The 17,695-nt window shown below is 42.2% G+C and overlaps 1 protein-coding gene across 5 annotated transcripts in view; it reads left to right on the forward strand.

The window, feature by feature from the left end:
- The window catches only part of NBAS (NBAS subunit of NRZ tethering complex), a 341,233-nt gene that overhangs the window by 220,976 nt on the left and 102,562 nt on the right, over window positions 1-17,695 (forward strand). For all 5 annotated transcript variants that reach the window (XM_075923472.2, XM_075923475.2, XM_075923474.2 and 2 more), the window contains 3 exons: window positions 814-924; window positions 4,965-5,215; window positions 11,650-11,984. In XM_075923472.2, coding sequence (XP_075779587.2) covers window positions 814-924; window positions 4,965-5,215; window positions 11,650-11,984 — 697 coding nt within the window. The remainder of the gene's footprint in view (window positions 1-813; window positions 925-4,964; window positions 5,216-11,649; window positions 11,985-17,695) is intronic.

The following is a 17,695-nucleotide window of genomic DNA, read 5'->3' on the forward strand; positions in this document are numbered from 1 at the left end:
GGAATGGGGGAGTTTTTAACCCAGTGGTTCATGTACTAACCAGAGATGTGGGAGATGCTCTGTTTAGAACATGTTCTACCTGAGGAGGGAAGAAGGGATTTGAACTGGAACTTGCCATCTTTGAGGTGAATCCCTTCACCACTGTACTACAGGCTATTCTGCAGTAGTGCTTTTCTCATGTAGTGAGAAAAGTACTATTTATATTTTATACTTGTTGTTTAAGGTCTGCTAAATTACCTTTCAGCTCAATGAATCAATAAATGCAGTTGAGTAGTAGTTGAGTAGTAAAGAGAATTTTTCCTCTTTTCCTTTTTTTTGTGCTTTTGTACGGTTAAAAGTATGTGATATACTATTACTTTCACTAATCAAAAAGAAAATCTTTTGAAAAGTGCTATTCCACTATGGATAAATAATTTTTTTTAAAAAATTGGAGTGGTGACTGGACCCCTGGTCTTCCACCTCCCAAGGGAGGGGGGTCTAACCACCAAACCAGAGAATTAGTTTGATACTTGTTCTCTCTGGCTCAATATTGAATTTGCTCCACAGTGGATAAATTAATGAAAGAATGATTTGGGGCCAGAGGGTGAGAGGAAGAGAGACATTGAGAAAATGGTTAGAAAAGTCTCCTGGGAGGTGGGGGATCCAGCTTCTTGTGCCAATGATGTTTTAAATATTATTTATCCATAATGTGAGGGCTGCAAAGCAACAATACTTCTTCTAGTGGATTTTTCTTAGGCCTTTTTTTTCCCTAAACGTCTTAGTGTGACCAGTTTCGTTTTTTCTTGCTGTGTTTTATGGTTCTCTCCTGACAAGAACACTTGAAGAAAATGTGTACAAGATTGCTCTTTCCTTGGCTCACCGTTACAGCGTTCCACTTTGGGAAGTGTACATGACACATCTTGAATTTCTGTTCACTGATAGTGGGTAAGTGTTGAGGCTCGTCTGAATTAATTTGCAGTTCTGTTCCGTTGAGGTATGATCTATTCCAAAAGAATTCTTATGGCAGAAGGAAGCAGCTTTTGTTTACCATATTTGCTTTACTTTCAGATGGCATGCTTCACATTTTCCATTCATTTACATTTGAATTAGGTCTTCCTTAACAACCCATAAGGAACAATAGATGACATGGGGGTTAAAAGGCTTTGAAGGCTTCCTGAGCCTTCTGCACCTTTACTGTTTTTCTTATTCAGTCTTTTGGGCTTCGAATCAATGTACATTCCTACAAATTCTTCAATGTTTAGACCTCTGTTTTCACTGAGCCCTGACATCTCTGAATTCAGGGCACTTCTTCTGATGCCTTAGCTTTTAAAAATGGTCTTATGATATGGATTTACTTTTTTTCTGAAGCAGTGTCAACTCACTAATGGCTGAGGCATTCAGTATTTTATAGAATTTTGAAAACAATGTTATTTTCTTCAAGCAGTTTCAAAAGATGCTTTTCAAACCTCAAATGTGTGTGAAGGATGAAGTTGGACCTTGTGGGGGTCATCAGTTACCACATTCATTGCATGTATTGTTAACAGTAGAAAAAGATTTTTAAAAGATTAAAATTAGGAGAAAATGTAACATAGAAGAATGTTGCTGTCATGTCTATGCATCTAATGCTACTAAATGCAAATGTCTGAATTATTGGAGAAACAGGGGTTCAGTTTGAACTAATGTGTCCCAGCACGCACTGTCACTTTCGAAACAGCTGTTGATCAGAGTAACGCGCCGGCGAGATCATGCTAATGAAGCGTGGGATATTTAAATCCCCGCTTCATGGACTATTTTGAATGCCTATATTTGCATCCCTAGTTTGAACTCGGGTGCAAGTATAGACATACCCTAAGAGGCTACGTTAATTGTCCTTATAACTGATTCGGATGGCAGCGTGTCAAGCTCTCAGTATAAATTCAGCACAAAGTCAGTAAACCCAGAGCAATTCTAATCTGTTGTTGAGAAAGTCACAACTAAACCAGTTTCAGTATTAAAAATGTTATTTAAACTTGAAATAATTAATGTAACCATAGCCTTAAGTAGCACTTGTACCCCTTTTAACATTAATTATTAATTAAAATGAATGAAAAAGTTATTGTATTTTATAAAACATGAAACATAAGAGATAAAACCACTTACGTAGTGGAGAGGTCTGAAGATGCTGTGACAATCTGAACTTTTATTTCTTAAAAACAGTAGGAGAAAAAAGCCATCTGGTAAATTCCATCATGTCCCTATATTATTTATTTTAAAGAAATAAATGACACACAAAGTGTAGTATCCTGGACCCATTGAAGTAAATGGCAAAGATTCCACTGACTTCACTGGGGCTGGAATCTCACCTCAGGCTTCTCCTATTTTATTCATTCTGTCATCTGTGAATTAGTATTTGTGGAAGGCTGTAATAAGTGGAATGCAAAATAAGGTCCTTTTCCCCCCCAATGAAATTCAAAAGTGTATCCTTTTAAAAAAAAAAAAAAAAAAAAAGATAATCATATAGCACCCTGCAGAACATGCTTTAGTTGCACAATAATCTTATTTTAAGGATGATTGAATTAAAGCATGTGTCCATTACAGGATAAATCACTCTAGGGATTATTGTATTAAGAATGCATGCCTTGTTGTCATTAATGTTGAAATGAAATATGTTTATTCTAAGAGTTACTCATTGTTAGACAAATATGCAGTATTTGTATAATCCACTTTATGGACCATATCTAAAATGAAACATTTTATATCAGTAATCATTGATTACCAGATAACAGTAATGATCATATTTTGTTTTATTATGCTATGTCAGAATTTGTAGTGATAACTGCTTCTTCCTCTAAAAGGAAGGACTATTGATCGCAGAGGTCTATGAAACATGTTGGCACATTGTAATTTAGTGAAATGCTGGTTTCAATATTTATCATGTGTCAGTAAATGTATTCTAATATCTGTCTTCACAAGGTCATTAAAAAGTGCAGAATAGGGGAGGTTTAAGTGTGGGTCCAAACTGAGGAAATAGCTTAAACTTTGGCTGTGGTGAGAGAGGGGGGAAAACCCTTTTTATTGTTTTCATTAGCATTGCAGAGCCTATACAGCTATGAAGAAAGAAATAATAACATTGTCCTAAGCATCATTGTCTAAATTGTCAATTGTTCCATGTGTCAAATCTTTTTTTACAATAAAAGGTACTATTTTAATTCTAACTGAAACAAGATTGAGGCCAGGTCTACACTGCAGGGGGAAGGCCAGCTTAAGGTACAAAACTCCAGGTACGTAAATAATGTAGCTGGAGTCGACATATCTTATGCTGAGCTTGGCGCCATCTCACAGCAGGAGGTTGACTGCAGAAACGCTTCCGTCAACTTCCCTTACTCCTCGTGACAGTGAGGCATACTGGTGCTGACAGAGGCATCCTCAGCATTTGATTTAGTACTAGAACCACTAAATTGAACCTGAGAAAATTGATCGCCAGAGGATCGATTCTCTAGTAAGTGGAAATGTGGCCTGAGTTTGCAGTTCTTAGAGTGAGAAACATCGTTGGAAACAGGGCATATTCTGTTTGAAATCATAGGTAAATATAAAACATCTCAGGCTATGTCTACACTGCAAGGTTTTTGTGCAAAAACCTGCGGAGCATCCACACCTCAAATGCCCTTTTGCGCAAGTAAATCAGCCGTAAAACAGCAGAACAGAGGGCTTTCGCCAGTGTAGGTAAACCTCTTTCTACGAGGCATCACTCCCTTTTGTGCTACAGCTATTGCGCAAAAAGGCAAGTGTGGACGTTCCAGAGGGGTTTCTTGCTTTTCGTATGGGGAAAAAGCACAGGTGCTCTGATGGCCATTCTGGGAATGGCTATCAGAGCTTTCTTGCGCAAGAGCATCCATGCAGTGTGGATGCTCTATTGTGCAAAAGCACATTGCTTTTGCAATGCGCTTTGAGGTGTGGATGAGTTTTTGCACAAGAACTCTTCCGCAAAAGATTTCTTGCGCAAAAAGCTTGCGGTGTAGATGTAGCCCCTATGTTGCTTTTATAGAGGCAATATTAACGATATAACTCCATTCAATAAAAAAGAACAGATAAGAAAACAATAGACTTACTGGGAATGTCATTGTGCATTAAAAACTTCAAATTTGTGCTTGTCAAACTTGTATCTTCAGCACATTCTAGACATTTTAATTTTTTATTTTAATTCTGTATCTAACACTATTTAATTGTTCTTATCTGCACTGGACTAGCTCAAAAGACTGCTGCCCTTCCTGGTGTTCTAAGCTTCATTTTCATTATTAATTAAATTTAGTGATTATTTACTGATAGATAGCAGATGTGGAAGGTCATTCTACAGAGTAGGTACAGAATGGGTGATACTGCAGCTTTCCTCATCCTTCCCAGAGATGTGTCTCAGGCTACATCTAGATTACAGGCTTCTGTTGGAAGAAGCTGTGTGCAGCACTCCTCTGTCTGTGAGGGGTTGTGCCTATGACCTTGTGTCTATCCTGCTTGACCCAGGCCACCCCCTCCACCTCCGTGGCAGGACGTATGTGGCCTCCCCGAGCCTGGCGGCAGGATCCCACCCATGCTCGGGCGGCCTGCTGCATCCGTGTGTCGTACACAGATGCTGCACGGGGTTGCACATGCACAGACCGCAGCATGATGTCCAGCCCGAGCGATGCTTGCTCCCTGCCTCATCTGTGCCCACACTTCCCCTTTCTCCATGTGTGACAAAGTGAGATCACTCACCTGAAGATCCCTCCCTGGCATCCAAGGAGGCCTGGGAGACGTCCTGGATCACTGGCACCGCCTTGAGGTACAGGGTGATGGTGCCTGTCTCTTAAATAATTGAGATCACTTTTTTACTCGGAATACTACGTGAAATAATATTCAACTTTTGTGTTTGAACAAAAAAAATGAGTTACTTCTTGTATTGTAAGGTATACAATACATATTTCATTTACATGAGTGTCAGTCTTTTAAAGCAATATTCGTTTTATACACAGTTTATCTACTGGAGAAATAGAAGGCAGAGCACAAAGTCTTGGTCTCTTTGAAACGTTGAAAACCAACCCTGAAGCCCTATATGAACACCTGGCCAAATACGTTTACCCGGGTATTGAAGGCATGGATCACCAGCGTTTGCTTTATTATTTTACTCTTCTCCAAAACTGTGGTTGTTCAGAGTTTGTAAAGCATGCTGTCAAACCTGAAACTCATATACAGCTGCTGAAAAAATTTAAGGCCATTGCACCAGGTATGAATTTTATTGGTTTTTACTTTATATCTGTAGTTAGTTATCACATTTATTCCATTTTCTCAGTAGTGACAAGGTCACACTTTCTAGTTTCAAATCATCAGATTCTCTTTTATAAGCAAATCAGGTAGATGCAGGAGCACTATAGGTTTCTTATGCCTCAGAGGCAAATTAACCTTTTTGGTTTATTGCATGTTTAGATTAGTTTTTCATGGCAAGCTACAGAAAAATGCACTGAAGGAAATAATTATGAACAGTGTTTTGATATTTTAGTTGAGTAAATATTTTAGCTTATAAAATGGTATATAAGTATTTAAATGTATCTTTGTATCATTAAAATGAAATTCTCCATTCTGCACAATAGCCTTACTCTTGATTGGTACTCTTTTTGTATGCCTGTATGTTTATACCTGCCTCTGGAATTTCCACTACATGCATCTGACGAAATGGGTCTTTGCCCTCGAAAGCTTATGCTCCAATATATCTGTTAGTCTACAAGGTGCCACAGGACTCTTCATCGCTTTTGCAGATTCAGACTAACATGGCTACCCCTCTGATACTTGACACCATGAGTGTATGAAGAGTATTAAAAAAACAAAAACAAGCACTTTTTCCACTCTTGACAGAAACATAGTTTATGTAAAATGTGCTCTTCTTAAACTGCCTGAAATGCATATTGTGTATTGGTATACCTTTCAAAAATCTTAATTATTTTTATATATATATAACATATTTTTTCTTTTAAAAGTTTATTATTTTAATAAAGTTGTTAATTTTAATATTACTTTTTTCTTAAAGAGAGATAGCTTTAAATGATCTGGAGAAAGGGGTAAGCAGTGAGGTAGTAAAGTTTGCCGATGATACAAAACTGTTTAGGATAGTCAAGACAGAAGCAGACTGTGAGAGACTCCAAGAAGATCTCACCAAACTGAGTGATTGGGCAACAAAATGGCAAATTAAATTTAATGTGGATAAGTGTAAAGTAATGCACATCAGGGAAAATAACCCCAACTACACGTACAGTTTGATGGGGGCTAATTTGGCTACGACAAATCAGGAAAGAGATCTTGGAGTTATCGTGGACAGTTCTCTGAAAACTTCCACGCAGTGTGCAGCGGCGGTCAAAAAGGCAAATAGGATGCTAGGAATTGTTAGGAAATGGATAGAAAATAAGACCCAGAATATCTTACTGCCCCTGTATAAAACTATGGTACGCCCACATCTTGAATACTGTGTACAGATGTGGTCTCCTCACCCCAAAAAAGATATTCTGGCCTTGGAAAGGGTTCAGAAAAGGGCAACTAAAATGATTAGGGGTTTGGAACGGGTCCCATATGAGGAGAGGTTAAAGCGACTGGGACTTTTCAGTTTAGAATAGAGGAGACTGAGGGCGGATATGATAGAGGTATATAAAATCATGAGTGGTGTGGAGAGGGCCGATAAAGAAAAGTTATTTATTAGTTCCCTAAATAGAAGAACTAGAGGACACCAAATGAAATTAATGGGTAGCAGGTTTAAAACTAATAAAAGAAAGTTCTTCTTCACACAGCATGTAGTCAACCTGTGGAACTCCTTGCCAGAGGAGGCTGTGAAGGCTAGGACTATAATAGAGTTTAAAGAGAAGCTAGATAATTTCATGGAGGTTAGGTCCATAAAAGGCTATTAGCCAGAGGGATAAAATGGTGTCTTTGGCCTCTGTTTGTCAGAGGCTGGAGAGAGATGGCAGGAGACAAATCGCTTGATCATTGTCTCCTCTCTGGGGCACCTGGTGCTGGCCACTGTTGGCAGACAGGATACTGGGCTTAGAAGGACCTTTGGTCTGACTCAGTACGGCCGTTCTTATGTTCTTATGTTATAAGACCCTGATTTCTGTTTGTGTATAATTTTGCCAAATTTTAATCTTTTGTACTGAATCTTAATGTGGTAGATGTCTACCTGAAGCAGAATGTTTTCAGTAAACATTTTAGTACACAGTCTTGTTCTGTTCTGGGAATGAATGAGCGTTCCATAGTAAATGAGGTATTGTTTTAAGATCGCTGTCTCATTTGTTGCAGAATTTGGAAGGTGCATTGAGAATAATACAGAGGATTGCAGGAAGAGAAAGGACTGTCTCATGGTTAAATCAGTCAAATGCTGCATGGGATAATTGGATTCTGTCCCAGCTATTTCTACATAGTTCCTATGCGAAGCTAAGCAAAACACTTAAACTAAACTTTCCAGAGGTTGCTACTGATTATTTGCCATTCGATCCAGATATGTGATTATTCCTCTTTACTCGGATCTGGTTAGGCCTGATCTGGAGTATTGTGTCCAGTTCGCAGCCCCCAATTACAGGAAAGATGTGGATGTGTTGGAGAGGGTCCAGCAGAGGGTAACCAAAATGATTAGGGGTCTGGAGCATATGACCTACGAGGAGAGGCTGAGGGAGTTGGGTCTATTGATAGCAGCCTTCAACTTCCTGATAGCAGCCTTCAAACTCTATTGAAGAGTGAGGGGGGATTTGATAGCAGCCTTCAACTTCCTGAGGGGAGGTTCCAAAGAGACTGGAGAAAGGCTGTTCTCAGTAGTGACAGATGGCAGAACAAGGAAGAATGGTCTCAAGTTGCGGTGGGAGAGGTCCAGGTTGGATATTAGGAAAAACTATTTCACTAGGAGGGTGGTGAAGCACTGGAATGGGTTACCTAGGGAAGTAGTGGAGTCTCCACCCCTAGAGGTGTTTAAGTCTTGGCTTGGCAAACCCCTGGCTGGGTTGATTTAATTGGGATTGGTCCTGTCTTGAGCAGGGGGCTGGACTCGATGACCTTCTAAGGTCTCTTCCAGCTCTATGATTCTGTGATTTGTGTTTCTCATTTTCTCAGTGCCCCACTTGATCCCACAAAGTCTGATTTCTGGAAGTGTTTAGTCTTCACAGCTGCAGTCAATGTTTTGAATCCAGAAAGTGCTTTATAATGATAAGGACTCTTTAAAACAACTGATTAGGTCCAAAGGCTTCTCAAGTTGAGCACCGAAAATTAGTGTATTATTTGACCTTAATCTTTGTGCCTTAGCCTCCCAGTTGAAATATAGAGATAGTAATACTTCCGTATTGCACAGAAGTGTTGCGAAGATGGATTGATTAATTAAACACTGAGATGCTATAGTAATGCAGACCATAGGAAAAACCATGAGGATATTAATAATTCTGTCCTTATAGCAGGGTCTGAACAGTATGCTGTAAATTAAGGCCTGGGGCTACACATTGAACTATGAGGACAAAAGAGAGTACTGAATGCTGCTTATTCAGTGTGATCATGGTCTGTCTGTGCATTGAATGAGGCAGTAGTCTTGGAAAAATTAGCATGTAGTCATGAAATTAAAATCTGTCGTCATAAATACACAGGAAGGAGATGACTTAAAAGTGTACAAAGAGCCTTAATTGTGGTATTTCCTAACTTGAGTTTTTCCATCAGCAGTATCCATAAGGAAATACCTCTAGTGACCCCTGGAGTAGTATGCCCATGGTGCAGTATAAATGGCGCTTACTATTCTCTATAACAATGTTTCTTAAACTGTATTCCGTGGCACTCTTGTGCCGCGAGCCAGTAGAAGGTGTGCCACGGAGAACAACAGAGTTCAAAATGGCTGCCCTTAAGGGGGCAAGCGACCTTTTTTCCTCAATAACTCCCCTTCCCCCACCCGACCTTTTTGGGAGGAGGGGGGTCAATATCACCCCCCCCTTTTTTTCTTAACAAAAAAATCATTGGTGTTCTTCATTTAAAAAAAACAAAACAATTAGTGTTTGGCATTGCTCTATAAACCTTGATTCCTTCTTGCTGCCTGCGAAAGTGCATCAGAACTGTTGTGTTTCAGACAGCTTATTTTTCGCTATGAAAGCAGTTACTTTTATGTAGATAGTTATCTTAGTAGTGTTAGTCAACTAAGTATCTTGGTTGGGACTTGGTTTAGGGATGGGGCATGCTCCGGTCTCCAGGTTTTAAGCCATATTTAGGGTACAAGCGCCCAAACCCAGGTGATAACCTGCAGAGTGGCTACCTGACATGCTTGGGTGAGGGACAGATTAGTGATAAGCATTGCATTTGCAAGTCATTCAAGCAGCAGATGAAAAAAGAAAGGGACATTCACCTCATGGTTTTCCTAATGCAGTCAGCACTAGCCCTGGCATTAATGATGCTAAGAGGCAGGTAATGGACTAATCTTATGGTCGATACAATTTGTATTTACCATACAATTAGTCAGTAAGGGAAGGTCTCTGTCCTGTCAGTCCAGGAGCTACCCCCATTGCAGCTCACAGTTTAAATGTAGTAGGAGCAGGGCATGCAGGTCCTGGACTGCCATGAGCTGGGACCGAGTACTTTTATCTCATGTTGGTTCGGGACTGCTGCAACTCTTCATTTTAAACGTAGTAGGAGCTGGGTGGCTCATGCTCTTACTACATTTAAAATGCAGAGGTGCAGGGGTCCAGACTGGAATGATCCAGGACTGCTCGAACTTGGCTTGCACCGTGTCCAGCAGCCCCTGTTTACAGTGGCCTGAGCTGGCTGGGCAGAAGCTGCTCCAGCAGCAGCCTCTGCCCACCGCCAACCCAGGCCGCCGCAGCTAGGGGCTGCTGCCTCTAATAGAGGCAGCAGCACTGGGGAGGGCAGGCAGCACCGGCGAGACAGTGCTGGGAGGAACCCGCTATTAAACCGGCTCCCTCAACACTGGCTCCTGTTTCCCCAGCCCCGTCCTCTTGCTGTCTCTCATACAGATGCAGTAAGGCGGGGGGAAGCAAGTAGTTGTAGTTGAGTACTTGACTCAACTACTCACTCACATTGCCTACCTGTCAGTGGAGATCAGGTGGAATTTGGCATCGTGTGCTGTGATCTCAGTGTGGAGGCCCTACTGTACTGGATCCCCGGATACCAAGGAGGAAGCCTCGGATTCCAACATTGAGCAAGAGCCCCTGCCTACCAGCATAGGCAGTACTGCCCCCTTCTGTGATGCTGCACCCACAAGGATGGCCACAAGAGTAGTGGCCCGTCCCCTGGTTTCCCTGGGACCCATGGGGGTTCACTCAACCCGCTCAGCCAACACGCTTGACTGTGGGGATCTTAGAATGGCCCTGAAGCTCTCCCTGCCCCCAAGCAATGAGCCCCTGAGAAAGATCGGGCTCCATTCCAGGACACCCCGGTCTGCCCTGCAGGAGAGGAGACAGATGTTGCACACCGGCATCCGCCTCAACCTCCCTATGAGAAGCCATTGCAAGCTGTTTGTACCTAATACCACAAGAAGATGTCACGGCATTTCAAGAGCTCCTGATCTCAATCTGGCACTCCAGGCGGAGGAGCTTGCGGAGCCAGTGGATGCTCTATTCAATGTTATGAGCTCCCCAGCACCTGCTTGGCGGTCCGTACCTTTGCATGAAGAGCCTGAGAAATCACCATGGCTATAAAGCAGAACCCCATGTCTGTCCTGCCCATCTCCAAAGGAAGTATTTTGTCCTGGCTAGGGACCATAACTACCTCTACACCCACCCAGCTCCAAACTCCCTCCTGTTGGAGGCATCAGCTAGGAGAGGCAGGGATAGCTGGAAGCAACGCCTAAGGACAAAATCTCTAAGAAACTAGACTCATTTGGATGAAAGGTTCATTCCTCATTCAGTTTACAAGTATGGGTGGCTAACCACTGAGCCGTTCCTGGCCATTACGACTTCAGCATGTGGAGAACCATGACTAAGTTCAAGGAGACACTCTCAGATGATTCCAGAAAGGAGTTCAAAGCTCTCCTGAAAGAGGGAGCAGTGGCAGCCAGAGTGACCCCGCAGATGGCTTTTGATGCAGCAGATTTGGATGCTCACATAATGGCATTTGCCATTAGTATGCATTGGGCATCTTCACTACTTCTCTAAGGTCTGTCATCAGAGGTGCAACAATCTCTACAAGACTTCCCATTCAACGGCCATGCTCTGTTTGCTGAACAGACAGATTCAAAGATACCTGGGCTTAAGAATTCTCCAAGTATGCTTAAAACCCTGGGGTTGTATGTTCCCACGCCTACTCGAAAGTGGTTCAAGCCTTTGTACCCCACCAGTCAGGGTAGCCAGCCCTACTAGGAGCCCCTTGCTAAGAAGAGCTAGTCCTGCAAGTACTGGCCAAGTTAGTCATCAGCTCTAGCCCATTCAGGCTCAAGCCTAATCCGAAAGGCCATCTAAGACCTGAGAGTTCTCAGTGTGTACCTTCACAAGCTCAAGTTTTGCATGGTCTCCCATTGCACACTGTCAGTATGAATCCACCCGAAGTTAGAATTCACTTTGTCTAGAAAAAATATGGCGATGATAGTTCTGTCAGTGTTCTTTCAGTCCTTGACTTTTGTGCATAGGATTCCAATGACACTCATAGCCGTTGAGTAGATGCAACTTTAATAACCACTTCTGTTTTTTCTCTTTCTGCCAATAGATCTCAATTACAAAAAACTAACAGATGAAAATGTGAACCCTCTGGGGGTATTGCAGCCCATCCTTACAAGTCAGAACGTCTTATCCATTTCCAGACTTGCTCCCAAAATCCCTGAGAGAGATGGTACTATGCTCTCACCAAGCTCTGTTTACACCACCTGGTTACAGAAACTCTTCTGGAATGGTGATCACCAGCTCATTAAAAAAATGCCAGAAACAATCCCAGAATGGTTAAGCGCATATGGTACATGTGCAAAGTACTTTGATAGACTCTGCCCCGGAGATATTGTCACTTTCATTGATGACATTACGTTTTCTTCAAAGGCTGTCACCAAGGTAAATATAATATCTTTTACAAAATAATAGCAAGTTTGGTTAAGCTCTTTTGGTAAAGTTTCATTTGAGTAGTTTATATCTTTCATTTCCATCTCTTTTTCTTCTAGGGAAATGTTGAATTAATGCACTTATATTAATAGGCAACAAACAAAAACCCAAACCTTCATTTTCATGTACAGAATTGCTACTGTGGGGGAAAAAAAGTGTTTTAATGTTACATTTTTATCCATCTAAAATGATTACATGTAAAGGCCTCATTTTTTAAAAAAATATGATGTGGTAGCCTGGCCCTTTTAAATGTATTGCCACAATAGGAACACACTTTTATTAGGACTGTTAAAGTTATCATTATTAGTTAGAGGCTGAGGGTACGTCTAGACTACATGCCTCTGGCGACAGAGGCATGTAGATTAGACTACCCGGCATAGGAAAATGAAGCGGCGATTTAAATAATCGCTGCTTCATTTAAATTTACATGGCTGCTGCGCTGAGCCGATCAGCTGTTTGTCGGCTCAGCGCAGTAGTCTGGACGTTCCGCGGTCGACATCAAAGGCATTTGTCGACCTCCCAGGTATGCCTCATCCCAGGAGGTTAAGCGTTTGTAAACCAATAAATATTTTCCCAGTTTGTTCTTAAGCTGCATGTGGCATAAATATTAGCTAAGGCATTGTTAGACCATGTGCTGTACTTAAACTTTTGCAATATTTGTTTTAAAAATATATAGTTTACTTTTTTATGATTTTTAAAAAATTTTTGCACCAATGTACCAGTTTGTTTTTAATAGTAATTTTTACTTCTATTTGTTTTGTACCCTTAAGACACTATACAAGTGTAAACAGAGACACTAAGCTTTGTTCCTTTGGGCTCGACCCTCATATGATCATGATTGCAATATAGTGGAGCCCATCTCATCTTTTACATTTGCCAGGGCCATCTTTTTACATTTCTGTCCCCATTTTTAGGCACTGTGAAAGTGCTTGCAGTCTGTTACTTAACAACAGGGGACGGTGCTCCTTTCTTTTCCTGGATTTCAACCGCTTTTTCCAATTTCTTACTTTCCTTGCTTTACTTGTTTGAGCAAATCATATGCTTGGACAGCCTGTTGCCATGCCAGCAGAGCAGCTTTCCAGTGCTTGACAGACTATGTTGCTTCCCCTATTTTCCTTATTTATTTGGGAAGCTAGTATAGTGGAATGCGGTTTAAGCCATTTTACTGCCATAGACATTAATTGCAGAGTTCTAGCTTTTTTACTTTTATTACTATTCTTTAGAGCTTTATTTCATACCATTGCTTTACAAATGCCAGTCCATGTTTCCCCACTTTCTATTTTAAATAGACCCCCTTTACTGGCAATCCAGTGGATCCATTCTTCATCAAACTCTGTGAGGATTTTCAGGGGAGGGGATAAGGGGTTCTCTAACTCATTATTTTAAGTTATGTTAGATTGCAATTCCTACAGGGGCAGATTGCTTACTTACCAGATCAGTGGTCGGGGTCACCAATGTAGTAGTTAGGACAGCGATAGAGTTAAATTCAAGATTCACTGGTGTGCCTTCCTGACAGGTCTCTTGCTCTGTCAGTGATGATAAACGTTTGGCTGCATGCATTTTTATACGCTCACTCAGTATATCATGCCAGCTCTGCTCAGGTAGCTAGTGTAATAGACTTTGAGATCCCCCAAAGACCACAGACTCAGATAAGATACGAAAGCACCCGAGTCAGGTTTATTGTCGAACAAAGTACATTAATAGTTGTTGGTAGACAAATAGCCTCCGAACCCTTACGTATTTGTACCCAGGATAATAGACGTGGCTCAGTCGATAGCATGGATTTCACTAGGCCAGCCAAAGAATTAAGTGAGGTACCCCAACATTTATAGACAGTAATAAACAATCTGAGATACACACCCATACGTATCATCTTACGTATTGATGACACGTTTGGCACCTTGTAGTTTCCTCCAAAGCATTCACTCTCCATTGTTATGCTTTCACTCTTGTTGTTTTAAACCATTTTATTATGTACTCAGCTGGTTGTCCTTATTACTGTCCTGGTGGCATGTACTTCCTATGCTTCTATCCATGCTAGCAGTTCTACTGCTGAGAGACACTGACTTGCAGGCAAACATTTGCTTTTGACTCGGCCTGTCTATTTCTCATAGTATAACTCTTACTTATTTTGGTTCAAGCACCAGGCCCATGCTTCTGGCTCCGCCTTTCTCCTACACCAGCTTCTGGCAGTAAAAAGTTTAGGGACTCTAGAACATGGGTTTATGTCCCTGATGATCTTTGCTAATTATCATTGATGGATTATCCGGGTAACCAGTTTGGTGGATCTCAGGAATGTGGTGGACATAATATGGACTTATCTAGAATTCAGCAAGGTGTTTGACACAATCATGACTTTCTAATAAGTTAGCCAGAGAAATGTGTGCTTGGCAGAACTACCCTTAAGTGGTTACTTGGGATGTCAGTGGTTAACTGGTTAACCAATAAGTACCCTTGCTTGGTTAACTGGTGGCCTGCCCAGGCTAGAGCAGCACCCTGACCATGGTAGTCCCAGTCTGGCGGAGCAGCCTGCCATACCATAAAACATGACAAGTAGTTATTTTTAGCTTTGCTTATTCCTCCACTTAGTATTTTAATGCTGATAAATTCAACTTACTGCATATCCGCTATCTTTAGATTTTGACTTTTTATAGATGCCCATCTCTCACTTCAAACCATATCCCATTTAGAATCTGGATTAGTCATGTAATGATCTCCCACATCCCATTCACTCCTTTAGCCTTCAACTCTGATCTTTTAACAGCTTCAAAACAAAAATCTAATTCATCCTTTTTCTCGCTAGCTGTCTTTTAAAAAATTGGTTCTTGTTGGAACTAAAATAGGGATGTGATTCTAAATGCCTCAAAAACCAATGAATTAATAAATCAGAGTCCTGACAATTAGTTTAAAACGTATCCTACACATCTCCAGAATAGGAGTTAGCTCTGATTAGGTTAGAAAGAGGGGTTAAAGCAATGATTCTTTGATGCATTATTTATAGGTGACATTATCCCCCTGTTTAGAGAGATATTTATCCATATTAGAGATATAAATCCCAAACCAGGGATGATCATGAAATATAAACTTCTTAGAGAAAACTCAACTATGTGTCTTAAATAAGATGAGTCTCTTCTCATGTATGGCTTATCAGGAAAGATGCCTGACCATAATTCATAGGTGCCAAGTTTCTGCAGCTATATGTGAGACGTTTGTTTTCCCCCATTTGGTGCCCTCTGCTCCTGAGTTGTAAGACCCAACCAAGCCTGAGTATCTACATCTCTGTTATACACAAAGGGCCACCCTTACTCATTCTGCTGTGAGAGAGATGATTAAAGATTTTCTCACTGGCAAATGTCACACTGCCGACCCTGGGCAGGGCTGTAGCCAGCCTACAAAAGTCGGAAGACTTTTGAGAGCTATTGGAAGGCGAGGTAACAAATCAGTTATATGGGGGGAGCCCATAGTTATCCCTGAGAAAATCATGAAATGTCCTCTTCCCTACCACAATAAGTTAATTCCTGCCATCCCTTTCTTCTCTAAAATTACCACAACCACTCCTTCTCTTGTATAGGCCTGTGCTGCTGCCAGCATTCCTCAGAATCCTCACACTCTGGTCCAGCTGGACCTTTCCTCTCCTAAGCTGAGAGGAAGAGCAGGAGGAAGGGGAGTTATAGTGAGGGGTGTATTACAGAGGCCCATTTCCACCCTATCTTCTTCCCAGCAGAAACTACATTGCCTCCACTAGATATGCGCTCATTGAAACTTTTATTGCAATCCCCCTTCACCAGTATAACTGCAGTCCATGTGTGCTTGCCTATTTACTCTATTTCCTGAGCATTAGGACCTCTCAGCAAGATGTGAGAAAAGAGGTCTCCCAATTCTCAAGGCTCTGTGTGACGAGCCACAGCTAGCCTTATTCTTCTTCCTCTCCATGAATTTCCTTCCTGTGCCTCTTTTAATCAAGCCATAGGCTGATGGGACCAATTAAGTTTTCATCTCATGCAGCCCACTAGCTTGATAAGTTAATTACCCCAAATCAGTTTCAACTGTGGCACTAATTAGCTCACTCACTCACTGTGTGTGCTCTGTTACAGGGTGGAGTAGGTAGATTGGATGGGGAGGTTGTGCGAGAGGATTCAGAGTGATGTCCCATGGCAGCATGACCGGAACACTTGTAGCACTGCTCTTCTGAAGAAGTGCCCACTTGAGCAGATGACAAAAAAAAACAAAAACAAAAAACGGTGTGCTTGTTAGTGAGGTGGTGTCCTCAGATTCCTCTCCATAGCAACAGGAGTGGGAAGAGGAGAGCAGTGAAATAGGACTCCATACCTCCCCAGGTGCAATAGGGAAGGAGGTGCAAAGACCTAGGAAACTGATAGCAGGGCCAGCTCGAGCCCTTTTGCCACCCTGGGCTTGAGCCCGCGGCCCTGTCCCTCGGGGCGCACGGCGCATGCATGCACCAGCCACTGCCGCTGGCACGCAGCCCGGGACCTGCCCCCAGTGCACTTGGCGCGTGCGTGGGCCGGTCATGGCTGCTGGCGCGCGGGCCGGCTTGAGCTGCTGGCATGCGCGCTGGACTGTGCAGAGCCCCGCAGCTTCAGGGGGAAGGGCGCTGCTGGCCGGCGCCTTGGAGCCGGTGCTGCAGGAGCCAGGTGCACAACTCCTGATGGCAGCTGTCAGGGACGCCGCATACCCCTTACAGCTCATCGGTTGGCGCCCTGGGCAGCTGCCCGGCTCGCCCATGCCTCCATCTGGCCCTGACTGATAGGCAGGGCTCTCTTCCTCCCCTCCAATTCATCCCCTTACAGGGTCAGCACTGTTTTACTTTGGCATGAAATCTCCCTTATCAGTGTGACATCACAACTATTATAGTGGAGAATATAAAATAAGGCAATGCACAACTGTGGGCATTTCGGACAGATTTGATAATTATGACACACACACATGCATGCAGAGATAACAGGAAACATGAACGGTATGTGAAGGATGCTGTAGTTGCTGGGTAATTGTGATACTACTGCTGATTTTACACTGCTAGGTGTGAATGTACTGATTCTTCCTGTTGTGCATTTAAAGAAATGCTCAGAGGTGGTTATCCTGATTGTGGGAGGAAAAATTCTAAATATCCTTTTGACAAATAAAATACAAACGCAGCTGAGATGCGTGAAAACTACAGTGCATTGGTGATCTGCCAGAAAACACCATCCTAGCCACCATGGATGTAGAGGCTTTTTACACAAACATCCCACACACAGATGGAATACAAGCTATCAAGAACAGTATCCCTGATGATGCCACAGCACAACTGGTGGCTGAGCTCTGTGACTTTATCCTCACACACAATTATTTCAAATTTGGTGACAATATATACCTCCAGACCATTGGCATCACTATGGGCACCCGCATGGCCCCATAATATGCCAACCTTTTTATGGCTGACTTGGAACAACGCTTCCTTAGGTCTCGTCCACTTATGTCCCTTCTCTACCTATGCTACATTGATGACATCTTCATCATCTGGACCCATGGGAAGGAAACTCTGGAAGAATTCCACCACGATTTCAACAGCTACCACCCCACCGTCAACCTCAGCCTGGACCAGTCTACACGGGAGGTCCACTTCCTGGACACCATGGTACAAATAAGTGATGGTCACACAAACA

The sequence above is a fragment of the Pelodiscus sinensis genome, chromosome 3 (genome assembly GCF_052426305.1).
Source record: "Pelodiscus sinensis isolate ZL-2025 chromosome 3, ASM5242630v1, whole genome shotgun sequence".
Taxonomy (NCBI): domain Eukaryota; kingdom Metazoa; phylum Chordata; order Testudines; family Trionychidae; genus Pelodiscus; species Pelodiscus sinensis.